Source organism: Microtus pennsylvanicus, chromosome 1, assembly GCF_037038515.1.
Source record: "Microtus pennsylvanicus isolate mMicPen1 chromosome 1, mMicPen1.hap1, whole genome shotgun sequence".
NCBI lineage: Eukaryota > Metazoa > Chordata > Mammalia > Rodentia > Cricetidae > Microtus > Microtus pennsylvanicus.
In genome coordinates, this window is record NC_134579.1 from 213513850 (window position 1) to 213541603 (window position 27754).

Consider the following 27754-nt stretch of genomic DNA (forward strand, 5'->3'; position numbering starts at 1 on the left):
TGATGGTGCTCAGACGAGAACGGGCGTTTGCAAATGACTTGTAGACGCACACATTCCAAGTGCATGCAATTATTTTCAGCCCAGACAAATGCTGGCTTTATTCCCGTGACTCAGAAGCCTGCTGAAGCGAGCTGTGGCAATCTTCCTCCCTCCTACGACTGCAAAGATGACAGAGACAAGAACCAGCCTGGAAGCGACCAGTTCTTCTCTGTGCTTTTGTAACATCCCGGGGAGGGGGGAGGAGCGGAGACAGAGGGAGCTGGCAGGCATTCTACAAACTTTTAAGGAGGACTTGCTAGGTGTCAGGCACCTGGGCGTAAAGATGCTACAGGAAGAGCATCCATGGGATGGGTGTGCAGCATGGGCAAGCATGGTTATCATGAGGCTTAGGGGAGGCACTGCACTGAGCAGAAGGCCTTGTGGAGGAGGAGACATAGGATCTGGGCCTTGAAGGTTAAATAGGAGTTCAGCAGTCAGCAGACAGGGATGAATCCTCTTGGGTATTGTGGATTTACGAGAGAGAGAGAGAGAGAGAGAGAGAGAGAGAGAGAGAGAGAGAGAGAGAGAGAGAGAGAGAATTCTCTCGAATGACTATGTTGAATCAGAGCCACTGAGGTCATTGTGGCTTTAGACAATGTTGGGAAGAACTCATCTTGCCTCACCATTAGCGCCAGGGAGAGTACAGTACCATCAGCTACTGTGACCCCCTGGGAAAATGGATCAGTTTCTGTGGTTTGTAAGAGTAAGTGTTTAGTTCGGAGGAGAGAGTGGAGGGGAGCAGAGCAGCCAGGAAACAAGTCCAGGCAAGAGCGAGTGGGACTGGACTCTTGTAGACCACGAGGGATCGATCTTCTGCTGCAGACTCCCCAAACTCCCAGCTGTTTCAACTTCAAGCTTGTTCAATACTTTAAAGCCAATTTAAAACCAAGTTTGAGTTTGCCATTAAGAAATTGCATTAATCAAAAAATGCATTAAGTTTTGGGGCAGGCAGTTTAACAGATAGCAAAAGCTCGTTGGGCCCCAGGAGACATGGACTCCCCTTTCAGAGAATGCAATATCAAGAAACAGAAAGCAATCAGCTATGAAAGGAAGAACACAGAGAGGTGTTCATGGCGCACAGAAAAAATGCTTTCAGTGAACTGAACAGGAGGGTGAATGTGAAGAGGCCCAGTGAGGGCGTTTGTGAGTATTGATGGCATCTGGACACAGACACCTTTGAAGACCAGCTTCAAGGGGGCGGGGCTGCAGTTAGGCCCTGATTCTTCGGTGTGGAGAGTGTCGTCCTTTTCAGGACTGCAGGCCAGCAAAGCCGCTGGGGCTACCCTCCTACTGAATGTGGGCAATGGGAAACAAGTCAGCTCTGTTGAAAATAGACCCTTCTTCATTCTGTGGCCGAAGGGGACTGGCCATTGCGGTTTGCTGAAATAGCTTGTCTAGTTCATTCTCCCATGGCCAAGAGTAACTATGGAGGTTTGATGAGTTGCCCATCAAGAATGTACAGGCTAGTCTACCTCTATTTCCTTCTTCTTCCCTGGGAGGGTGGCTCTCATGGACTCTGTCCTTAGGATCCCGACAACTTTCAGCTGTGGGCAGCCACTGAGAACATAAGAACTGAAAAATGGGGAGACAGAAACTGAGAGGTCCCATCATGTTCCCTCCTTGTTTTAGGCCTAATGTTGGGTTCTCCATGACAATGCCTATCCAAGACCCCCTATACATCCATGGCTCTAGAACAGTTTATAGAGTACCTGCCTCTGTCCTAGGGTGGTTGTGGCCCCACCAATGCTGATCCAGTCCTCCACATTGATGTTGGTTCTTGTGACCTATCCCTCCACCACAGGTACCTTCCATCTGATTGGTCTTCGTTTGGGACCTTGACTGAATTCAAGACTTAGTGAAAGGTGACAGCAGAGATTACAAGTTCTATTTCTGGTAGCACTGGATGTCTTAGTCACTGGCCTGTTGCTGTCAAGGGACACAGTGGCTGAGACAACTCTTACAAAAGAAAGCATTTATCTGGGGCTGGCTCACAGTTTCAGCGGCTTAGCCCATTATCATTATGGTGGGGACTGTGGACATAGACAGACAGCAGCTGAGAGTTTTACGTCCGGGTCCAAAGGCAACAAGGAGAGAGACAGAGACACGAGGCCTGGCATGGGCGTTTGAAATCTCAAAGCCCACCCTGGTGACACACCTCCTTCAACAAGGACACAACCCCTAAAACCCTTCTCAAACAGCCAAGCATGCAAACATATGAGCCTATGGGCGTCCTTTTCATTTAAATCACCATGGTGGACAACAGACATGTTTTTCTGAAGTTGTTGGGTAGTCTGCATTGGTTTTAAATGGAGGACTAGGAGGGTGATCAGGGCTAGACATAGGAGGCGTGTTTAGAGGCAGGAAGCTCCAGAGGAAGGCTCTAGAATCAAGGCTGACAGGCGTTAGTCATGACTCATTGAAAGCTTTATGCCGACTGTACCACCTTTCAGTAGCTAGTGATTCACAGATCTGTTACCAAAGAGGGATCTTGCCCCTTATTGACAGGGCTTGGAATAACACCTCATCTGTCACACACATTTAGTATATATTTGCTGAATGAAACAATACCTTTTCGTTATGATGCTGCCAGCGCTCAACATACATCTATCCAGTGTGTATGCACCTATTCTGTACTGGGTTTGGGGATATAGGAATGGATACAGGAGAACAGCGGGAGAGATGCTTGTACCTTTGCCCGCTAGTGCTCTCTTCTGCAATGGTCTTTAGGACCACCGTTGAGAGTCCAGAGCTTCCTCTTGACAATCTCAGAACCACTCTCCATGACTTCCAGGAAAGTGTTATACAAAGTTACAGATTTGCTGGGTGTTGGCCAGCAGGTAGGTTAATGTAACTCAACCCTCTAAAGGGAAGCATTCGTTCACCTTTCGCCAGCTAGCCTAGCAGGCTTCTTGACCCATACAGATGTTCAATTTAATACGCACTGATATTATAACGGGTACAGTTCCCTGGGTACTGGTCATATAAGCTTAAGGTCATCTTTAATGCTCTTTTCTCCATTTTTATGGCTTAGATATTAATGTTATGACCAAGGTTGGTTGCTCCCTCTTGAAGGATGAATGGGATTATAGGAAATTCAGGGGCCTGGGCAGTATAGGGTAAGTAAGGTTGTTCCTCCTCTTCAAATAGAGTCTCTCATCTGGAAGCTTTGCTTGATGTCGGCTGTACTGATGGATGTAAATTGCTCGATTATCCCCATTTCCCAGAGCCTCTTGCTTGATCATCCTCTGCTACAAAGATCTCAAGGCAGGGGTCCCAGGGCTTATTATTCCCCCCTTCAGTACCCAGTGAGCTTGAACTTGAGCGCCCCTGAGCTGACATAAAGGAACAGAAGGCACAGTTGCCTCCTTGGCTGTGGAAAGGGCAGCTCACCCCTGCGTCTCCTGATATGCTGGTGGTCAACAATGGGGGATTGTATGAGAAGACCCGAGGGCACTAATTATAGTTATTTAGTTATGCTAATATTGGGTAAACACAGCTGCGCAATACCTTACAGGGATACACCTCTCTGCACTGATCTGAGGTCATCCAGATCTTTAACGGTTTCGACTATGAAATGTTCTGAAGTTTCCACGTCTATTTATCAGGTTCCTATCAATGAAATAGCGTGTTTATCTGCATAGATTTGGTGTTTAAATCGTTGCCAACAACCATATACAGAGAAAACTAATGAGTAAATCCATCAACTGTGCTGAAGTTCTTAATTCCTCTCTCTTAAGGTTTGATTGGTCATAATTAGTAAATAAAAGAAAGCACATTTGTATCTCCCCGGGCCGTGTACAGCTCATTAGCGAATGGGGTTCAGGAAATGTGATCTTTACTGGGTCAGGATGAAGACACAGTTGAGAAAAATATCCGTGAGACTGATGAAACCGTGCAGCCGTTTCCTGGCTTGTTACAGCCCTTCGATGCAGACGGCCTCTGATAACCATGCTCTGCTCCAGTGCAAAAGCAACGTATGCTCAGTACAAACTGCGCTTGGGCTCTGGACCTTGGCCTCTTCCCTTAGTTGCTACATGGTTTCCTCCTCTGTGGTGAAGCTGGGCAATGGTAGCAATTTCTACTTGTCCCTGTGATCACCAGATAGGGCTATCAGGAAAGACCCTACTGTGTGCTGCGTGGCTGAGCTAGGACGTTCTGCAGGTCTGAGTCTTTAAAAGCAGTTTTGACTTGGTGGGTTTATCATAAGGCAAAGGACATCTGTGCATGCCTCACACAGAGGTAATTTTCAGGTGTGTCCAACTTTTTGAAGCTGTGACTGGTGTCATTTACACACTCTGACATGCTTTGAGAACTGCTTAGTTGAGTCATTCCCCCTAAACTATAAATAAGTAAAAACAAACAAACAAACAAAAAACCAAAAACCCCTCTTAATGGTCTAAGCAAGTTTATGATTCAGCACTGAGCTGCGTTCATAGTCATGTTGTGTGTGCAGCCCGTGGGCCACAGGGTGGATAGACTTACAACAAAGACATTAAATAAAACGGAAGCAGGGGCGTAGTGACTTTTCTGGCTTAGATACTATTAAGTTGTCTTATCCCACTCTCCCCTGATGTGCCTTATCCCTATTCCATGCTCCCCGGGGAGGAAAACTATCAGGGATCACGGACATATCCGGAATGGCCATTGGGAAGGCTACTCAGTGCTCTATGAGTGAAGGTTAATCCTGGGGAAGCCAGAGGCCCAGGTCCAAGGCTGTCTGTGCTTAGACCTTCACAGCGGAACTAACTTCTGCTGCCTACCAGAACACCGGGCCTTGCTTTGTAGGATGCGGAAATCACTCTTACCTGAGAGGTGGCCCCCGAGGCTTCAAACAGCGAGTCACATTCACCTTCGTGGTATGCTTCCTTACAGTCCCGGCAGAAGACGAACTGTAAGAGAACACCACACGTCAGGAACGTTCGGCTGCATTCTGCATTTTATCTCTCTGGCTTGAGTTACGACTTCTATGGCAAAATACTGTTTGCAAAGCAGAATCAACTCATTTTGATGGAGCTGCCTACTGTTAGTGTTCTGTGTACATCACTGGGGTAACAAACATGAATCCTGCTGTCCCCTGCCCGCTGGAGGAGGCAGTGATGGAGGGGACTTGGGAAGAGGCGCTCCTGGAGCCAGGACAAAGACTTTGTTCCAGGCTCATCTTCCATGTTTGTTCCAAGTTTGTTTTCCAAACACGATAGACTTATGTGGTCAGTGGACTTAGTTTTGTACTGAAAGCCTGTTATAAAACGAAGGGATGGCTGTTTAGGGCTGGCCTGTGTCCCTTTGTGTGTCCCCTTCATTCTCCTAGACTCAGAAGGGGAAGTTTTATCTCCCAGTATCTTAGAAAGAGGCTCCATCTGGACATGGAGCCTCTAACACAGAGTGGGGTAAAAGGAGCCATTAGGATGGCTTTAACCCGTCAGTGTCTTTGTGTCCTATATGAAGAGATCTGAACGTGAACACATGGGCTGAGGAACGAGCATGTGAGGACAGAACGAGAAGAACCATTTGCCTGCCAAGGAGAGAGGCCCCAGAAGCAACCACAAGGAGAGCAGATTTCTGTTGTTTACAGCTTCCAGCCGGCTATAGTTGGCTTCAGCCGTCGTAGGAAACAAACGTGGGAAGCAAATATAGGTCTTTTGTTGTTGGTGATGCTGGGGAAGAAAACCAGGCCTTGGATAAACGAGCAATCACATTACCATAGAGCCACATCCCAGTCCTTGGACCAGGTCCTTTCACTGGGTGATGATGCTCCTGGTAGCACTCAGTGACCACGGGACAAAGACACCCAAGGACTCTGCTGCCCTTACCCTTCACGTTACAAAGAGGAAGCTGGAGCCAGAAGTGCTAGCTGACGCAGTGCCAAGGCTCTGCGTTGGTCCTGTTACTGCCCTGAGTAGCCCGGGCCCTCCAGAAGGCACATCGTGTTTCCCCGTTGCTGCCATGTCCGAGGCTGCTGCAGTGGCTGAGACTGGCTCCACGCTGTGTCTTACTGAGTTGTCATCCCACCTGACACCTGGGACTAGACAAAAGCCACCAAAGGCCTAGAATTCTCAGGAGACTTCCAGAGGCTTGGGAGCTCTCAAGCTCACAAGCCAGGAAATCAGCCAGGCGTTCGTCATGGCTTTGATTAAGGTAAGACGAACCTGAACCAAAAAGCTAGAGCAGCACAAACGGTACCCATAACTCCACTTGGCTTAAGAAAAGAGCATCAACTGTTTCTCTTGGCCTCATGAGAACCCCAGCCCAACAGGCTCTGCCCCCATAGGACCTTCTTTATGCAGCAAGAATCCTCAGCTGTGGTTTGAATATCCTTCACCACAAGATGTTTGGGACCAGATTTAATTTAAAATTGGCATTACTTTTCAGATTTCGGAATGGTTGCGCATATATATATATATACATCCATAATCACACACATTAACATGTATACACATATGCATATATACACATATTGATATATAATCACACATTACATATATGCACACGCATATACATATATGTATACATGTGTGGATAGTGAAATATTTGGGTGATTGAACACAAATTGATGCATAAAATTTATTTAATAAACTCCTTAACCACACAGCCAGAAGGAAATTACAAACAACATTTTTAGTATGTCTGTTTCTTTTTAATTTTTAAAATTTTTGTGTGTTTGGGTATTTTGCTTGCATGTGTATCTGTGTACTACATATGTGCCTGGTGCCTGTGGAAGCCAGAAGAGGGTGTCAGATCTCCTGGTACTAGATTATAGGCATTTGTGAACTGCCATGTGAGTGCTGGAAACGGAATTCAGGTCCTCCGGAAGAGCAGCCAGTGCTCTTAGCCGTTGAGCCATCTCTCCAGCCCCATGTCTGTGTTTTGACTGTGTCCCATCACATGGGGTCAGGTGCAGAACTTTCTTTTGATGGCATGATAGTGCTCAGAGATTCAAATGTGAAGATGCTAGATTTGGGGTCCAGGATGTTCCTGTCGTACTTCTCATAGAAGGCTGACTGACCCCCAGAGTGATGGGATGCTAGCTTCACCACAAGCTTACGTTGGTGGGAAAGGGCATGCATCTGTCCCCACACAGATCGCCAGCACCGCCAGGCTCTGCTCCCTGATGATTTGTCACCCTGGATGCGGTGAGGTAGTGTTGCCTCCTATGTTTCCCTTTCTTTTTAGCGTGAGGGCAGAAATCTTCTTTCCGCACGGTGACTCAGTCAGCTCAGCCCGAAAGACTGACTCCAGCCCCCACTTTGGAAGGAAACTAGTCTGAATCTCTTGGCGTGACAGGAAAAGCGTTTCACATCTTATTAGCCAGGGGATGAGATATAAAATCAGTTTCATGGTGCAGGAACACCCTGGAGGTTGATCAGTTTGTCAGAATAAATAGGCCTCTCTTGACACAAAGACATTGAATTCGCTGGTACTGTGGAAAAACGGCTGTAAAGAGAAAACCAAGAGGACACACACACAAATGAAAGCCACCATGCCATGTCCAGCGTGCAGAGGAGAAAATACTCTGTGAATATACTGACAGCGACATTAATTCATGTGTTAATTTTCTTCTGCTCCAAGGCTATCACTTCGCTGTAGCTGGGTGATACAGTGGGCTCTTTCCAAACTTGTGCAACCACTTTGTAAAGCAGTGTGGCGGTTTCTCAGGAAATTCGGGATCAACCTACCCCAGGACCCAGCATTGCCACTCTTGGGAATATACCCAAGAGATGCCCTATCATACTACAAAAGTAATTGTTCAACTATGTTCATAGCAGCATTATTTGTAATAGCCAGAATCTAGAAACAACTTAGATGCCCTTCAATGGAAGAATGGATGAAGAAAGTGTGGAATATATACATATTAGAGTATTACTCAGTGGTAAAAAAAAATGAAATCTTGAATTTTGCATGCAAATGGGTGGAAAAGGGACTTCATTTTTGAATTCCTCTTCTCCTCTTTCTCAGGCAATAACAATAACCACAATTTATCTGAATGCTTTTTACATTCTCATTGAAGCCAACTCATTATAACTGTTTCCTGCTTAACGAGATGCCATCCTTTATAGATTTATTTCCAGAGTTCTGGGACGCTGCTCCATCACACCCAGCAACAGAACTCCTTGGGATGATATTTTGGACCAGGGTAAAAACTCTGCTATTGCTCAAGCTTGCTGTGGAATAATCTTTTTGTATACTGGACTGGTTTAATAAAAAGCTGAGTGGCCAATAGCTAGGCAGGATTTTCAGGGCAGAGAGTATGCTGGGATGAAGGGTAGAGACATGAGGAGTTGTCGTGGGATGCACAGTGAGCGTGGTGGGCAGTACTTAGGTGAGGTAAAGGAGACTAGAGGCAGCACTTAGATGAGCAGAAACGGGCTAATTTAAGTTATAGGAGCTGGCTAAAAACAAGCCTAAGCTGTCGGCCAAGCTGTATTAATCAATAAGAGTCTCTGTGTAGTTATTTGGGAGCTGGCAGGCGGGACAGAAAAATCCACCTGTGGAAACTGTTTCAGAAGGGAAAGCGTTTGGGTTCTGGTCTGCGTGACTCCCACATGGGTTCATGGGGTTCCCTCTGACCAGTGGTGTGGAAGGTTGCCATTTCACACAGACATTTCCCATGTGTTAATCATAGCTTCATAGCTGCCGGCTCCTGGAACGTGTACACTGTTCTCTAGGCCTCTGAAGCAGAGGTCAATCATGCAAAAGGAGGCAACTACCATCCATGTATACAGTCCGCCCTTCCCATGTTAACTTCTCTTGAGAAGAATCTCACAAACATCAACAACTTCTATATAATTTTGATTTGCTTTTTAAAAATGAAAATATATAGTTTTCCCAAGACAAGGCCTCATACCTGTAGTACAGTTTGGGCTTGGATTCAGTACATAGCCTAGGTTGGTTCTACTTAAACTTTCCAAGAGCTGGACTCACAGGCAAGTGCAATCCCACCTGCTCTAATAAAAGTTATAGATGTATGAGGGTTGGGGATTTAGCCCAGTGGTAGAGCACTTGCCTGACAAGAGCAAGACCCTGGGTTCAGTCCTCGGCTCTGAAACAAGCAAACATACATACAAAAAAAGACCCAAAATTCCAGTAGTGGTTTACAAAGTGAGTTCCAGGGAAGCCAAGGCTACACAGAGAAACCCTATCTCAACCTCCACTCCCTGACACAAAGCTATAGAAGTAATTCATACTTTCAGTACCTGGTCTCTGAACCCTGTTCCCATCGTTAGCCTTTATTTGAGGGGCTCAAACACGTGTCTCCATGAACACCTGTGACGGCAGCTTCATGTATGAATTTGGCCAAGGTCCTCAGGAGCCCATCAAACACTGGGAGGTGCTGCTCCAAAGACACGTTACAGACAGGAGGCTGGCTTTCAGTGATGTCCCTAGGCTGTCTTTGTGGGCTGGACTGAATCACTGAAAGGTCTTAAAAGTAGAACTGAGGCCCTCTGAGGAAGAAGCCGACCCATCTGTGGCCTTCAGGACCAGGATGTGCCCACCAGTTTCATCTGGTCCTTCCTGAGCCCTGCCTGGTGGACTTGAGACAGGCTTATCTAGCCCACAGCCCAGTAAGCCAGTTCTGCAATAAATCTCTTGGTATAAAGTGTATTCATCTTTACAGCTATATATGTGTGTATATATGCACAGGTATAACCAACACATATGTATATATGCCTGTTGGTACATATCCATACGTGTGTGATTGATTGTATGTTTATTTAGGTGTTCTCTCTCTCTCTCTCTCTCTCTCTCTCTCTCTCTCTCTCTCTCTCTCTCTCTCTCTCTCTCTCTCTCTCAAATCATCCTGGTGGCTCGGCCTCTCGGCTGGAGCCCTGGTTGAGACGACTGTCTTAGAAAACAATCTAAGTCTGCTGATTCCCTGTCTTCTGCAAAGAGTAACGCGGCCACTGTATTTTTCATTCTCATTTTGGGGCCACTAAGGCTAAAGGGTGTGTTTGGGCCCTACATTTTTTTTCAAATTTCACCATATATTTATTCTATTTATACTAATCTTTGTTCGTCTTTTAAACTTTCTTTTTATTTATCCTTTGTGTCTTTCACATCACGCATCTCGAGCCCATTCATCTCTTGGCCCTTTGCATCTACCCTCTGCCCTTGCAACTTCCCCCACCAAATAAAATAAGATAAAATTTAAGAGAAAAAACAAAAACAAATCACAAATAAAACCAAAACAAAACAGAAAAGGGTAAAAATCTTGCCATGGAAGCTGTAGTGTGGCCCAGCAGCCCATGCAGTAAACCCTTTGTCCACTTGTCTTGTTCATTGCCAAGAGTCATTGGTAGAGGATCAAAGCCTGTGGCTTCTGCTACACTAACGATGCTGGGCCCTCACTGCAACTCCTCTTGGGTCTCCTGTTGCTGCCCTATGTCATGGAGATTCTGCAGCTTTGGGTCTGCAGGACCAGCCGCTTCCTGCTCTCTAGCAGATCGCAGATGAGGTGGATGTTGGGGTGGGTCAACTCATAACCCTGGCTCTGGGACCGGGTTAGTTGCAGGGTTGGTCAGCCCTCCAGCTCTCCCTTGTCCTCACCACCAGGGGGAGCTCTCCAGCATGGCCCTGGTTAGTTCACCCCTTGCTGTGATGAGCCAGGGGGAACACCAATTCTCCTGCTTTCATGCCCTCAGGATCGGCTCTTCAACACCGACACCTTCAGGGCCAACTCTACTGTGTTGCCCACGTGAGGTGCAGGGTCCTCTTTCCTGTGTGCTGCGGCTGGTGAGAGGAGAGGGTCATCTTCCTCATCTGCCAGAGGGGGGAGGGGCCGAGGGGGGAGGGACCGAGGGGAAGGGGTCCTATATTTTTAACTAAGAAAATTTTCAAAAATTTAAAAATAATGCAAAAGGGGGGCTGGAGAGATGGCTCAGTGGTTAAGAGCATTGCCTGCTCTTCCAAAGGTCCTGAGTTCAATTCCCGGCAACCACATGGTGGCTCACAACCATCTGTAAAGAGGTCTGGTGCCCTCTTCCAGCCTGCAGGCATACACTCAGACAGAATATTGTATACATAATAAATAAATAAAATAAATATAAAAAATAATGCAAAAGGAGAAAGAACTTATAAATAAAGACACAAAGGAAATGTTTCATAAAGTATGCTTATATTAAACTAAATGAAGGGGGAGCTGTATTAAGCTGAAGTTGATTTAATGTTGAAAAGAGAAGGGACGTGCACAAGTCAGGGGTCATGTGTGTGTGAGTGTGCGTGCGTGTGTATTTAGTATACCTAAACACACGGTGTGCCCGAAGTCTGCAGAGGTTCACAGTGCTGTCCTGGGTCTTTACACCCAGATGGTTCACTCTGCCACCCAGAGCCACCTCCATGCCTACAAACTCTGTTCCTTGTCAGCGCCCTAGGCAGAAACGCTCTTTCAAAATCCTTCACCGTGTTCTTACTGGATCTTTCTATGCTGACATGCATTTAGATAGACAAACGCTTGCCACCGTGTGACATCTGCCTACGGCCTTCAACACAGTAGCGTGCTGTGCAGATATGCAGCTGGGCACAACAGGCTGCCGCCTACCCCTTAGGTTTGCCAGAGGCAGTGCCGCTTAGGGTTTTGTAAGTCCAAACCATGATGCTTCCACATGATGACAAAATCGCTAATGACATGCTCGGAGGGCATATCCTCATCATGCAGGATGCATGACTGCATCTAAAATTTAGACCACGTGAAAGAACAGCACGCTCCAATTCACAAAATAGTGTGTAAGAAATTTATATTTAGAAACATAGCCTGGTGTGGTGATGCACACCTTTAATTTCAGCCCTCAGGAGGCAGAACTAGGGGGATCTTTGTGAGTTCCAGGCCATCCTGGTCTATACAGAGAGTTCTTGGATGTACTGTGGTGAGACCCTGTTAGTTAAACCAAAGCACACCATAGAAGGGGATGTAGATCCGTTGGTTGAATGCTTGCCTGCCACGGAGGAAGCCCTGGATTTGATCCCAGCAGCACATAACTGGGCAAGGTGTCATAGGCTTATAATATCAGTACTCAGAAGGAAGAGGCAGGAATACCAAAGTCATCCTTGCTGACATATTGACTTCAAGGTTAGCTGGGTTTAAATAAGACCTGTCTCAAAAATAATAAGAGTTAGAAAAAAGATATGCAATGCTGGATAGTGGTGGTGCATACCTTTAATCCGAGCACTAAGGACACAGAGGAAGGTGGAGCTCTGAGTTCTAGGCCAACCTAGTCTTACAGGACAGCCAGAGAAACCCTGTCTAAAATAAACCAAAAACCAAAACTAACCAACCAACCACCAAACAAAAGAGGTATAATCTAGTGCCTTAAAACACAAAGCTTTGAAGCCAGAGACACTGGAGGTATCGTGAGAGCAAAATAGGAACAATATGCCTTGCAGGTTAAGGCTCTGTTTGTGCTTAGAGAATAAGTTCCCGTGCTAAGTCCTCACAAGTTAAGGTTTCTATTTGTAATTAAGAGTAAGCTCCTGTTTCTTAGACCTGATGTAAACTGCTTGCAACCCCACTCACATGGTGCCTATTCCAACCCTGGTTCTTTCTCTTTCATTGTATTTTCTAACCATGTAGAAGAGCCGACTCTCTCATGTGAACACATTATCCTGACCATAAAGGGACCTCAAGAGGCCAATAGGGGCTGATCTCTAAAATTCTGATTCCAGAAGAGGCAGCCAGAAATGGCCAGTCCTGGGTACACCCCAAAATACCGCTTGCTACAGGTGGACAATCACGGTTTTGGCCTTTCTCCTGGAAAATTTCAGGTTTAACACAGAAATACCTTTCTTTGTTCTGCATTTTTGCCTCTTCAAAGAAGGTTAAACAAGAGGATAAACACTTCACATGGTTTCTGGCACACAGTAAACACAACAGGAAATAGCTTTTTCACATGATTGTGATGCTTCTTAAGTAATAAAAGTGTTCAGAAATAGACAGGGGCAGTGAGCACCTTGTTTCCTAAGTCCAGGTCTACTGATGCCACTGATTCGCATGTGAAAGTCTAGGATCCCCTTGGCAGTGGCCTTTGCCATAACTGAGAGTCCTAGAGAAAGGGATGCTGGCACTACCTGTATGCATAAGCGAAGGGGTGCATTATCAACCCCTTAGACCATCTGCACCACCACAGAGCTGGAATAAATTTCCCATGATGTTAATCCGTCAGTATGCTATTAGTAGAACCGCTATCTGATTGATGTCCAAGTCTTGTGTCTCACATGCCCATAATGGACACGCTCAAGATGGGAGATGCGCATTTTCTCTTTGGCCACATGACAGGGAAGCCAAGGGACAGCTTCTGATGGAGTTGGGACATTCAAGGGGCTGACGATCAATGCAGGTCAGAGCCAGCTGGAACCTACAACTAGTGACTCTTAAAATCAGATTTTGATTCTTAATGTCGAATGAAAGATCTCTACATGAAATCCGAAATCTCTTTGTATCTGTTTTCTGTCACAAAAGTATCTGTAAAAGCATTCTGTTACGTGCCCTCTATTTTTCTCCTGGAGATCTGAAGTCCTGTCTTAAAAGAATAGGAGAAAATCAAATACCACCACAGGATCCTTTTCTGTGGTTCGAGGAAACATCAAAAGCACAAAGCAAGCATGCGGGGTTTTTTTTTTCCTTGCCTTGAGGACAGAAGAAGCAGTCCTCTACCTAACTCGACGATCCTGAAGGTGGCAGCAGAGATCCATAGTTTCAGGCTGGTGCGTGAGAACAGCCTATCCAAAGGATGGGGCTTCTGGTGGAGGGGGACCAGGTGCTGATAGATGCAAAACTTGACAAGATAGTGTGGTGGGGTGGAACCGGCGTTAGGCAATAACACGCTAAATCATGGGTTTGAAAAGAGAAAAGGGAAGCGGTGCTCAGCTCCAAACGGCCAGGTCAAAGTCTCCAGAAGGCTGGGTTGAGAGCTCAGGGGCTCAAGGACCATGTTTCTTCATGTTTTCGGGACTCCGCGAGAGATCCCAGGACTGCCAAACAGCGCTACCTGCCTCCCTGCAGAATGACTTCCGGTGATCCGCCCAGAGTCATGCTTGCTTTAGGCTCATGACCTTAAGCACGCCTGTGGTTTAATTTCCATTCATGGGCTCTCTCAAAAGGACTTTGATGATGCCCCCCCCCCCCCCACACCTCATGAATGCCTGTCCACAGTCATGGCTTACACACTGGCTGGCTGTATGAGTGGAAACCTTTTCACCCAGTTTAGAATGAGGTCATCATAGTGAGCACACCAGGTCCACTCCGCTTGCCACCAATGGAAAGGGAACCTTAGACTGAGGGGCAAGACTAAGGGGACCTAGCATCCAAACCTAATGCCCTATGCAAATCTCTGCGCCTGCGCCCTTCACTGAATGCATTTGTTCCAGGTGTGGAGGGTGCGCTGCCGAGAATTAACCCATCCAATTCATGCGCGTGCACAAAGGTTTTGCAATTTGCTTTCTACCTCAAAACATTTTTTCCTTTTTAAACTTAAAATGATTATTGCCTTTTTATTTTTCCTTTTCTTTGACAGCTTTATTGGCATATAATTTGCATAGTCATGGATAAAGTATTTTTAAAAATAGTTTATCTGGGCTGGTGAGATGGTTCAGTGGCTAAGAACGCTACTGGCTTTTGTAGGGGACCTGGATTTGGTCCCCAGTACCCACATGGCAGTTCACAACTGTCTATAACTCCAGTTCTAGTGGATCCAACACCCACTTCTGGACTCTGTGGGCACTGCATGGATGGGGGTGCACAGACATACATGCAAATAAAACAGCCGTACACATAATCTAAAATAAATAAAAATTAAAAAATAGTTCATGTACTTATTGAATGGACTACACATGTACATTAGCACAGATTCAAAAGGCACAAAAGGTTCACCATGAAAATAATCTCCAGTCTTTCTTGGTCAGCTGTAAGGCTTGCCAGAGAACTCTCGGTCATCTGCTTTAGTGCACACTGTTCTGGAAATATCTCATACCTTGACGTACACGTAAGTGCTCTTTTAAAACACCGATGGTCTCTAAAATATCCTAATATGTATCGTGGGCAATACCTTGGTCTTTCATTTAAGGCCTCTTCCAGATGCTGAGTTTAGATCCAGTTTCCCTCAACAGCTGTGCAAGATTCCAGCGGGCACTGTGTACCTCACGCCCTCTCCCTAGCCTGCCATTCTTAACAAAGCCGTGGGGACCCTTGTTTCCGGAGCCGATTTCATTCAAGCGGAAGAAAATCTGTAGGCTGCATTTCGGGGACTGCAGCAGCTTGGCTCTCGCTGGGTGGGGTTTGTGGACTCAGTGGTGAAGCTGGGGGGGAAGCCTACTTCCAACCCCTCCCCCACACGCTGACGCAAAACCTCGTTTTTCAAGCAAGAATCTCAGGCAAATGCCAGCACCTTCGCTGAGGACGTCTTATACACATGTGTGACCGGAGGGACACAATCTCGGATACAGAAACGACCCTCAACAACTCCCAACCCTAATCCACATAGCTGACCGAGGGCCTGGAGGACCTGTGACGGTTCCACTCTGTCCATTCCCGGTGGCTTTTGCTGAGATTGCCCCGGTCTGACTCTGGACTATTTGGTGGATTTTAACACTGACAGCCAGCACAGTGGAGAGCCAGGTTAGAGAGATGGAGAGAGGAAAAGTCCCAGGCTCCACAGCCCAGGCAGTGTCCTGAGCTTACTTGGCAGAATGGGTCCTTACATCCTGGGGAGTGGGGGTGGGGAGAGAAGGCACAGTTCATTCACGACACTGAATCCCTATTTGTCTTAGCTGTGAGCATTTTAAACAACAATTTCCACGGGGACAGTCTCTGTGCCATAATGGCTCTCATGGGGCTTCCCTTGTTTCCAAAGGCTAAAGTGGGATTTGGTTGCAAGCTGAGACTCTCGCAATGCTTTCATGCCAAGATTCGCACCATCCATGTTCCTCCAAACAAACTTCTTGGTGGGCAAATTTTCGTCTGTAACCGAGAATTCTGCTTACCGTCTTGGAAGGCCTGCCCAGCTCCGCTTTCCAACTGGCATTTCCCAGACCTTCTGCAGCAGTTGGAGCCCTTCAGAAACCCAGCACTGGTCACAGAGTATCAGACCCAACAACACTTTCAAATATTGCCATTCATTAGCGGACCCACTCAAATATTGCCATTAATTAGCGAACATGTTTGAAAGTGGCCATTCATTAGGAAAACGAGCAGCATATGCCTTCTATAATTTTTAACTGGTCTCTAATCCTCCTGACCTTATCATTTACAATCTGTAGCAAGGCACTCGACTCTGTAAAAATGATTACACCATGCCAGTAAAAATGTGAAATCCAAGCCATATGGCGATTTGAGCCAAATATGTCACATATGCCTGTGGGCATCCTTATGCTCTCTAGCCCAGAAAGGGGGGTGGTGACTGTCTCCCCTGCCAGGACACCTGAGCCCAGCCCTGGGCAGCTTGGGGTAGAATTGGCTTTGGAAAGGCTCCAATCATGCTGGAGGCACCCTGTGAGCACATTGTAGAGGTTTATATATATATATTTTACTTCATTAATACTCAATAAATCAATCCAAAATGCATATTAAATCAATCTCTGTGATGTATACCTGTAATCCTAGCACCTGGGAGGCTGAGGCAAGACAATTATGATTTCAAAGATAGTTTAGGCTATCTAGTAAAACGCCATCTTGGAAAAAAATATAGGTACGTATTAAACCGTCAGGGTGTTGTATGGTCTCACAGGTATAACTGGGAATGCGTGTGCCTGACCTAGGCTCTTTTCACTGGTTCCAAGCAAGATGACCAGTGTGTCCTTCCTTTAAATATCCATTCTCTCCTCCCCGCTCCCCTGCTGGCAAGAGAACTCAAGCACTGAGCGCAGGCAAGCAATCCACTATTTACCCTTACTCCCCATCACCGTTATTTCCTTCGTATACACACAGCTACTGACAGACTTGTCCATGCGAAGCAATCTTCATCCACCTTCTCCTTTAAGTAGCTAAGCTTTTTTTTTTTTAAATCTTACACATTTTTATCTCCCCAGGAATTGGAATCAGAATAAGTTATGGGTGCTCAGGTCTAGAGGCTTACAAATAAGAGAGACAGTCCTTGTGAAGAATGGGTAAGCTGGAGATGACTGCAGTGGAGGACAGCACTCAGTCGTGTGCCTGGCTGGGTAGTCGTGTGAGCAAGACTGTACAAATGGCCAGGAAGGAGACAGGGTCCGCGGGAGAGGTCCGCGGGAGAGGACACGTAGGATGGGTGACACTGGCCTTTTGCCCTTCATTCTTCTTCAAGCTGCATGCGGCCTAATGTACATTTCCATTGGATGGGCTATGGGCACTCAAATCTCACGATCTTGGCAGGGTGAACAGGTAGGAGGAACTAGAAGAATCTCCGAGTGTGACCAAGCTTTCACACGATAGTGACACAGTATCATTACCTATAACATTCATGCTTGACAACTGTGCCATAGAGCTGCTCCCGAAATTCCTCATAATGTTTTTAAGTGAGTTTATGAATTGATGGGTTGCGTTCACAGCTGTTTTGGGCACAGGCTGAATATTCCTAGAACAGAGAGGCAGGAAGAATGCATGGATGTTCAGGGATCCGAAGGGAGGGGTGAGCGCAGAAGAGAGGAGTCAGGACCAAGCCCTTTGGTCAGGGGCAGCTTTGGTCCGGTGACCCTGCAATGAGCCAGACTCAGAGGCTAAGCTCACGGACATGATGGATGGAGAAGACGGTGGATTGGAAATGATCTGATAATAGGAAAAAGGCAATGATGAAGGCGAAGGAGTAGAAAGGGACAGGCAGAAGCAATGGTTAAGACTGCCCAGAGAAAGTCAAGGGCACGGGAATCCAAGCGTTCTTAAAGGACCATGCCTTGTAAAGAAAGAAGACAAAGTCCCGAGGCAACTGCCCGAAGAAGGTCCTGCTTTGTACTTGACCTATCAGAGGATGTGACACAAGCTGATCCTTAGAAGCCTGGGACAGCCACTCGCTACTGAGCCTCTGTGAAGCATGAATTCTGTAACAGTGTAAGAGTTCCCTGCAGTCTGAACATGGTCCCCAAGTGCTGGGTGCTTACAAGAAGAGCAGACCTTCAGTGACCTTTCACCCTGGAAGTACTACATCAGGACCTGCGTTTTAATATCATCCTGGGAAAGTCTAGGAACCTCACCTCTTCTCTCTCAGTCCTCCCTTATCCCAAAGCCCTCTTTCCATGGGCGTTCGTTCAACAAGTTTTGTGTGTGAATCCCGTCCTCTGCCATGCTCGGACCTGGAATCCATGGTCAATGAGCCATATCCACAATATCTGATGACAGGAGGTTCATGGGAGTGCAGGGTGTCAGCAAGAGGACAGGGTGGTGAACAGAGATCGCCGGAGTTTTCCGGAAACAGTGTTGCTGTCCTCAGAGAGTACACAACCAGTCTCCAGGAACACGGCGAGTCCTGGAGCCCTCTCGGGAAGGGCAGTGCTTAGAACCTGACTGTGCTGAGGAGAGCAGGGGAATGGGGTGGCACTCAGGCAGCGGGAGTGAGGAGCTGGGGCAGGAGATGGGCTCAGAGGCTGGCTGTGGAACTGTATAGCGTGGCCAGGGCTATAAGACCGCCATAATGGGATGGAATTTTGTTTGGCGGCTAGCTCAATTAGGTCGCACAGAGCAGGACAATCCAGCACCATGCTGTGTGGCTGCAGGGGGCTGGGCAGGGTGGAGCACGCGCCATAGCTCATTAGGATCCCAGGGAGGCACAGAGTTGGAGACTCACTCAGGATATTGGATTTGGTTGCAAGGATGGACTGACTGCTCACTGGAGAAGACTAAGAGCCGTTGTGATTCTGTCCCACTGTCATCTTTTTTTTTTGTAAGAGTGAATTATTTTTTATTTTTGGTGAATACTTTTCTTTTTTTCCTGTTTATTTCTTTATTAAAGATTTCTGTCTCTTCCCCGCCACCGCCTCCCATTTCCCTCCCCCTCCCCCAATCAAGTCCCCCTCCCTCATCAGCCCAAAGAGCGATCAGGGTTCCCTGCACTGTGGGAAGTCCAAGGACCACCCACCTCCATCCAGGTCCTGGGTCTGAAAAAGCCTAGGATAAAACCGGACTCGCTGAACACAGCGAACAATGAGGACTACTGAGAACTCAAGAACAATGGCAATGGGTTTTTGATCCTACTGCACGTACTGGCTTTGTGGGTGCCTAGGCAGTTTGGATGCTCACCACTGTCATCTTCTAAAGGGACATCTTAGTCTAAAGTCTAGACCAAGGTTATCCAACCCAAATAGCAACCACTTGAGATGTGCTAGTGGCTGCATTAGAAGAGGGGAAAGAAGTTCAAGCCTAACTGCAATGCTGACCTCATCACGTGTATTCCACACACACAGTCAGTGCGCCATGATGGGAAGGCTGCTGCCGACTGATTTTCACGGAACTTTCCACGTCTCCCCTGCACTTCATATTCACAACGCATCTTGGTGTGGACTGGCTCCACGAGGTGTGCTCAGGACCCTCGCGTCACCAGTGGCTGCCATGCTGGAAAAGCCGTTGGTCTGGTAACAGCTGGGATTGTGTGGTAGCCAGTGATGTCACCACAGAACGTAATAGCACAGCCTCCATTCCAGCTACTCGAGAGGCTGAGGCAGGGATAATTGCAAGTTCAGGGCTGGCCTGTGGACTTAGTGAGGACTTGTCTGGAAGTCGAAACGGAAAAGAGGGCTGGCTCAATCGGAGTTTGCTTGGCGTGCTGGAGGCCTACTGTACAACCGCTAGTACTACAAACAAAACACTAACAATGATTTTAATGAATCAAAAGATTTAAATAATTTTTTTCTCTATATCCCCCTCCCTTCATTCTTTTACAAAGTCTCAGACCCCAGGCTGGCCTTGAACTCTGTAGTAGAGAATAACCCTGAACTCCTGATCTCCCTGCCTTTATTTCCTGGGTGCTGAGCCTGTAGGCTTGTGCCACCATGCCCAGATTTTGTTTTATTTTATTTTAGACATAGTCTCACTAGTAGCTCAGCTGGCTTTGAACTTACAGAGATCTATCTACCTGCCACAGCTTGCCAAGTGCTTGGATTAAAGGTGTAGAAACACCAAGCCTGGCCCCAGTGAGCAGATCATGTGTGCATGGGATTACCCATGCTTTGTGCAAGGATTCTACCAATTGAACTACATCCTTAGGTTTTAGAAAAAGCATTGCAAGGGTAAAGAAAAAAAATCAGTCCAATTAATGAAAACGAGGTGTATTGTCTACAACGAAAGCACAAGACACAGGGAGTTGCTCACAGAACACCCGAGCCTCCTCCTATCTCTGAGTACCTGTCTTGCTTGTCTGCCCACTTTGTCTGATCTTGTACCAAGATCAGACTAAGTGTCCAGTCAGCAAGTCTGGGGTGGACTGTGGCTCAGAGTGGACCTTCGATGAGCTGCTGCTGGGGACTGTAGCGTTGCTCTTGAGAAGCTTGACTTCATAAGTGTAGAGCAGTGAAGAGCGACATTTCCAGTCTTCGCAAATGACTCAGTATTACTCCCCTCTCTCGCTCCAGTGTGGGGCAAAGAAATCTTTGCTTTTGAATGGCTAAGCTGAAAGTTTTGGTCTTGGTGGTGGGACTTTGAATCGTGACAGTCCAGATAAATCAGTATTGAGTCCAGGGAGGGGGGTGATGTGAAGAAAAGGAATGGGGAGAAATGATGCAATTATATCTTCCTGTAGAAAAAAATATTCAAAAACCTAAAGAATTCAATTGAAAAGTCTGTTACAATTTGATTCCACTTGAACTGCCTCCAGCCCTTTCCAAGGTACTGTCACTGTGTCCCATGGCAGCATGTGGGCCAGAACCTCTTCCAGCTGGTGCGTGTGTGAGAACTGGGGCACCTGACGGATTTATTCTCCTGGAATCTCTCTGCAAAGAACAAGCAACACGTGTTCCTTGGGCCTCTGGGAGGAGTCTCCTGGCTATGGCTGCTTTAAGGTGGGTCCTTTCAGCTGCATTGTCCTGATACGCATCTCTGCCTTGACTCCAGACTGTGCAGAAATCCAGGCACCCTTGGGGAGCTGATTCCTGTGGAGGTCCATCACCAGCCTGGGGGGGGGTTTCCCCAGGAAGCCTGTTAGCACAAGATAAAGCTTGCCTGGGGGTCATGCACAGGGGAAGAAGCCAAATGCCTCGGTGACCTGCAGAAAAAAAAATGCTATCTCTCAGCAGCATTCCCACCTTGCAAGCCTTGAGCTAAATTATAAACTAAACTGTAGACTTGCAAGATTCCTCTTCTGCCCCCTTACACACACAGGGCTAAGTTTCTTTTCCTCTTCCAATTTTATTGCTCTGCCAAGGGACTGGAAACAAGCTAAGTGACAGCTCAAGAGCTAGAGGTTCAGGGCTGCAAAGATAACTGTGGCTCTCAGGTGAGTGAGCGAAATGTCATCCTAGTCAGAGTCTCCCTGCTAATAGCTTTTGGCCCCATCACACAAGGGCAGAAAATTGGCAGTGCTTCTTACAAAGGTTTCTCTTCTTCTTAGGTTAGGGCACTGCCTGCTGGGGTCCATGAGGCCCCTAGAGAGTATCTGCATTGATCACAAAGAGAACAGGGAGGAAGGAGTAGGCTTCCCTGGGTGACCTGGTCTGAATGTCACACCTGCATCCTCTGTGGTGCTGCACAGCCAACCGTGACAGGGGCTGACTGTCTCAGTGAGGACCCCATTTAGTCAAACTCTCCTGTATTTCTTATTCTTCTCATTGCTGTGGTCAAATACCAGACAAGAAGCAACTTCAGGGAGAAAGGGTTTATTTTGGCTTACAGTTTGAGAGTGGACAGTCGTCCATCATAGATGGGGAGGCATGGCAGCTGGAGCATGAAACTACACTGTTGTCAGGAAGTTGAGAGTAGACAGGAAGTGTGTGTGGGAGGTGATGAACCCAAAGACCTGCCCCCAGCACCTCACTTTTTAAGGAATGGCTTTTTTTTTCTTTCTGGAAATACTCTCCTTCAGAAACTGAAATTTTGCCCAACCTTACAAACAAGTTAACAATATGCTTTGAGATCACTTAAAACTATGTACTCAATCTCTTTCCCTGCTGTGTACTCAGCTCATTCAAATTTAACCCATCTTTAAACAATCTTGCCATGCCATGGACTCCCTATTAAATTCACTTTTACAAGCTTTGATCTTAAAGTATATTACCCATCTTTTCCTTATGACTATGGCTCAGAACAATGTGTGTGTGAGAGAGAGAAAAAGAGAGAGAAAGAGAGAGAGAGACAGTGACACACACACACACAGAGCGAGAGGTTAAATATAATACTGTTCTTGTAAGCAATAAGGTTGAGAGCAACCATCATGAATGTTGGAAAAAACATGTGGGTTTAGGTAGATAATTCCTGTTTCTGGTTTTGAGTAATAATCTGGGTCAATAGAGTGACTACATCCCTTATAGAACTCGGGTAAAGGATTCTTTAAGATCAAGTTAGCCTCTCTCTCCCCATATCATGTGTTAATGTGCTGTTTGATAAACACAGAGGATGCCCCTTTGCTGGAAGATCATCAGACACATAGACAGAATAAGGAGTGGTTTGCTCATGGCTTAAATGACCTAAGAGGATATTTCTGTTCTTCAATGAAACACAGCCACAAATGTCCAGCCCCTAAGGTTCTACAGATCAACATCACCAGCTGGGGACCAAACATTTCACACCCATTGAAACCATAAGAATTCCTGAACCCAGGCTTGGGTTTGATGTGTCTCCTATATGCTCCTGCGACCCCAGATCTTCCTGACCCTCAGCCCCAGCACCCTGTATATAGTGTTTTCCTACCCATTGTTTCTGCTAGACTTATGCTCCCTGATGCTCACTTGTGTTTTCTGAGTGCCATTGTGCAGGGGTATCCCCTGGGGAGGTGTTTACTAAGTTTTATTAAAGAAGGGAGGGGTATATTGAGCATCTAAACAGGAGCCTCAATGATCAGGGCTGCCCTCATTCCATAGCCTAGCTGACACTGGGGACATGAAAACAAGATCATTTGGATGAGAACAGGAAAGCCCTCCAAAGGTGATCAAGCTGGGCAGTGTCCAGGGGCTTCACTTCACCAATTTGTCCTGTCAATGACCCCAAAGGCACTGGCAAATTATGACTAAGGTTCAATTTTAAGTTGTAAAGCTATTAGTATTTCCCTTTTTGCTGCCAGCTGCCCTGATTCCTATTTCCATGATTCTGTCTGGAAGTACAGGGAAAGATATCATGGTGTCTGTCAGTTGCTGTATAGCTCTGTGAGTTCAAATGAAATATTGGTCTTCAGGAGGCTCTGTTTCTGAGGACTGTGACACTTGTTCAAATAAGTCACCACATGGTGCAGACAGGCACACTTCCCTTTTATTTGCTGTGGAGAAACTGAAACCCTCTCCCAAAACCCAACTCCTTACCAGAGCGCATAGCTGTAAATACTGGGATGAAATTCTATCCAGAAAGTATAGAGTCTTAAAACATGTTGGATTACTCCTTCTCTCATGGGGATGGTCTTGATGTATGTTTATTAGTTTCCATTGCCCCTGAAGGTAGAAGATTGACTAAGTGATAAAAATTGTGTTTCCCCATCTCCTCCAGGTCTGGGGCTATTTAGCCTGAATACTGATTTATATCTTTGAACATCTCATGGGTCTCTATTACAAGCCAAGAACAAACAAAAATGGGCAAAACAGGCTTGGTCATACAATGACAAGATTCACAGTGGGATGTGGGTTAAATTTATTGGCCGTCATTCGTTATCATGTTCTCGGACACCTGGATCTCAAGGGGTGGTCTCTGTAGCAGCTATTAAGTCCCTTAGCTTAGAAGTGGGTTGGTCACACTCAGTCTTCTTGCTGGGCTTTGGGGGCTGTGGACAGGATAGGAAACCCATGAGCACCATGGCCACGTAAGTCTGTGGACAGGATAGGAAACCCATGAACACCATGGCCACGTGAGACTGTGGACAGGATAGGAAAACCATGAGCACCATGGCCACGTGAGACTGTGGACAGGATAGGAAACCCACGAGCACCATGGCCACGTGAGTCTGTGGACAGGATAGGAAACCCACGAGCACCATGGCCACGTGAGACTGTGGACAGGATAGGAAAACCATGAGCACCATGGCCACGTGGGGCTGTAGATAGGATAGGAAACCCACAAGCATGTATGGCCACGTGGGGCTGTGGACAGGATAGGGGAACCCATGAGCATGCATGGCCACGTGGGGTCATGGACAGGATAGGGGACCCATAAGCACACATGCTGGCCACGTGGGGTTCCTGTGAATTCTTCTCTGGGTAAGTGGAAATATGAAGTTGGGGAGTCAGGAACCCATTCCTGACCAAAGAAGTAGTTCGAACACCAGATGAACAAATGAAATGTGGGTCTCTTTAATTCTGAAAGAAATATGCTTATCTTAGTCAGCATATTCCTTTAATCCTAGGGAGGCTAAAGGATGGTGGAGTTTGTTAGCCTTCTTTTTAGAGGGCGTTCTGGACATCCCAGTCAGGGCCATACAGAGAAACCCTGCTTTAAAAAATATGTAATGACTATAACAATAATAGTAGTAATATAAATATATCTTATATGAACTCAGCATGGGGACCCCACCACGTAATAGTGGTGGAAGTGACTGCATGCGATGACCCGGATGACCCTCATGAGCTCCTCCTTTTTGTCTGTAGAGACCTGTGTATCATAGTGAGCTTGTGGCTTGCAGCTCGTGCAGTTGGCATGTGTCAGATATAAAGCCATCTAAAACGTAAGATAGGGCTTCCTAGTTCTTTAGGAGACAGGAGTCGCTCAACAGGCAAAACCCTTCCCATGGCTTGAGTCGCTGTGTCTTGGGAGGGACTCTTGTCCCTTTGACCGGGGCCTTAAGTTACCCTTTACAATCTCAGGGACCACAGGGTGTTAGCACAATGGCACAGCACAGCAAAGCTGTCCCTTCATCAGTACTATCCCATAGGAAATGTTCGTTCATGGCAGCGCGGCATGGTTAAGAGGTGGTCCCTAACTCCCCTGGCCCAGCAGTCTGTGTGTTACTCTGGCAACATGTATTCTCTGCTTCATTCAGCATCAGTCAAGGGGTCTAGAATTTGTAAGTCTGTGATTCCTTCCAGACAGCGAATTGTGGTGTCCACTGACCACACCATCCCTGGGAAGCAACCACCCAGGCAAGAAGGAGGAATTCCATGGTGACCTGTGACTCCTGAAACAATGGAGTCCAAGAGACTGGAGTTCCCCAGGGGAGTCTCATAGGCTGAAGTTCTGCTGCCAGCCAGAGTGGCCACCTGTCCCTTAGATTGCACACAGCTCTGCCCATGGGTGCAACACGCTGGAGCTGAGCTGGGTGCGGCCGTATCTTGACAAGGACTGTTTCTGCACACCTTGTGCCCTCCATTTAAACCTAAATCTCATGCTAGCACCGCAAAGACAGACCGAGGAGATCGCTGAACCTCTTTATTCCTCTTCCCGATGTGACTGCACTCGAACAAGTGCCTGCTTTCTGTGGTTCACTGTTAATTTGCCTCTTTCCTTCCCGGTGAGGAGGGGAGGGGGGGCCTGGCTGTTAGGGCTTTGGAAAGGTGGCTAGCACTATGGAAGCGCTGGGGCTGCCTGCTAGGGGCTCTCTGACTTTTAACATTGTGGGGACTGTCCAGCCTGGGGTTTGCATTCCCTTAGTACTTTATTTAGAAATTAAAACATAAATATGAAACAATGAAAATAGAGCTTCAGAGGAAAGTAATTTTCTAAGAATTCTGCCAAAGGTAATCATTATAACTATGGATATGCACCGGCTTTATGAACAAGAACTCAAACTTGTCACTTGGAATCAGTGAGGAGTGAAGGACCCCAGGAAGGGGCTGGAGCACACTGTTATGACCAGAGGATCTGTACTCATTTGCTGTCTGGGAGGCCAGATAACTGGATGGGAATGGCTTCATCTCTAAAATGATGTTATTATAAAAGGGGCTTTTAATAACAGCTTGGCAAGAAAAGGGAAAAGCTCATTTTTCTTCCTGGAGAAAAAAAATAAAATCAGAAATGTAAAAATTAGGCCATAGGATAATGACCACCATTCTGTAAGATGAATTACTCCAGCAAATGATGGCACATCCTCATTACGGATGGCTATTAATCATGGCCGCAGAGAAAAGTAAACTTGCATGTGATATTATCAAGAGGGAAGAGAGTGCTCAAAAAATAAAAACCTGTACAGTCCAAGGTCCATCCTGTGGAAATGGGGCAGGATTGATGTCTCTGTCTCCCTTTTGTTTCTTTATCGTTTCTGACACTGCTTGATGAGCACAGGATGCTTCTGTAATAACCAAACCTCCTGCATTTTTCACTGAATGGAGGTGCTATGGATGAGCCCTTAGGCTGGTTCTCAGGCCGAGAATGGCTGCGGGCAGCTGGCCACATGCAGGTGAGCTTCAGGTCAGCGATGCTGGGAGAAGCACACAGCACAAAGCACACAGAGTGCATCAAAGCTCTGGAGGGAGGGAAGGACACCGCTGGATTGCTTGGTGCAGATGTGGCAGGATACCTTCTGTGTCTGTACAGTGTCACCTGAACCCATTCATGGTGTTAAAAAGGGATCCCGAGGTTCCATGCGCAATGAAAGCTCTTTCCATTGTTTAGGAAAATGAAACGTTAGGGGCTGGGGAATGTAGCCCAGTCAGTAGGACGCTTGCCTAGCACGCAAAGTCCTTTCTAGGTTGGATTCTCAGCAATGAGTCCACGGGGCATGGTGGTACATGTCTGTGATCCCAGCACTTGTGGGGCAGAAGCAAGAGAATCAGAAGTTCAAGGTCATACTTGGCCATGTAGCAAGTTCTGGACAAGCCTGAGGTACACAGGACTCTGTCTCAAAATGAATGAATGAATGAATGAAAAAAATAAATGAATGAAACGAAGTACTAGAAAATGGCTAAAGCAACGGTACCCAGAGCGGGATGGCCTTTGCTCATTTACACTCCACCCTAAGGATCAGGTCGCATGCACACAAACCCCACAGGCACAGCATGAAGGAAGTCTGTCTTTCAAACTCTATGGCTGGGAAGACTTGTCAGTAGTACAAGCATTTTGGACAGACAATTTGAGACTATTTGGTCCTTAAGTATGCTCTTCCGTGCCAGCTTGTAATAGCCATATGGCGCTCAGAGTATGATCCTCAAGTCTAAATTACCAAATGGCACACAAATGTGGAGCGTGTTGACATGAAGAGATGAACCACATGGAGGGGGGCACCCAGTCCTGGTGTGGCCTTTTCCAAGGGCACAGATGAGTGCCTTCTGCACTGGGAGCACAGCACGTTCACAGTGAAATGGTGACCCTGCTGGATATGTTTAAGCTACCAGAAGATATGACGGACTCACGCATGGCTGAGACTATAGCAATGAGAGCAAGTCTTTAGTATGAGACTTTGCCATACATAACTACTTAACAGAATAAAACTCTAAAACAAGGGTTAAGGAGACGGGTGGGTCTATAGAGTACTTGCCACTCAAGCATAAGAACCTGAGTTCAGTCGCTGCGCACACACTCAAAGAGCCACCGTGCTTTTAATCCCAGGGCAAGGGAGGCAGAGGCAAGCAGAGTCCTGGTGCCTGCTGACCTGTCTCAAAAAACAAAGTGGCCAACACCGAAGAGCAATGGGGCCCAATGTTGTTCCGTGACTTCAGTATGCATAAGCACACATGTACATGCATGTAGATACATGAACACAGATGC

The 27754-nt window shown here is 46.7% G+C and overlaps 1 protein-coding gene across 2 annotated transcripts in view; it reads right to left on the reverse strand.

The window, feature by feature from the left end:
* Nucleotides 1–27754, reverse strand: part of Prkn (parkin RBR E3 ubiquitin protein ligase) — a 1218641-nt gene that overhangs the window by 34800 nt on the left and 1156087 nt on the right. For both annotated transcript variants that reach the window (XM_075950830.1, XM_075950826.1), the window contains exon 10: nucleotides 4845–4928. In XM_075950830.1, coding sequence (XP_075806945.1) covers nucleotides 4845–4928 — 84 coding nt within the window. The remainder of the gene's footprint in view (nucleotides 1–4844; nucleotides 4929–27754) is intronic.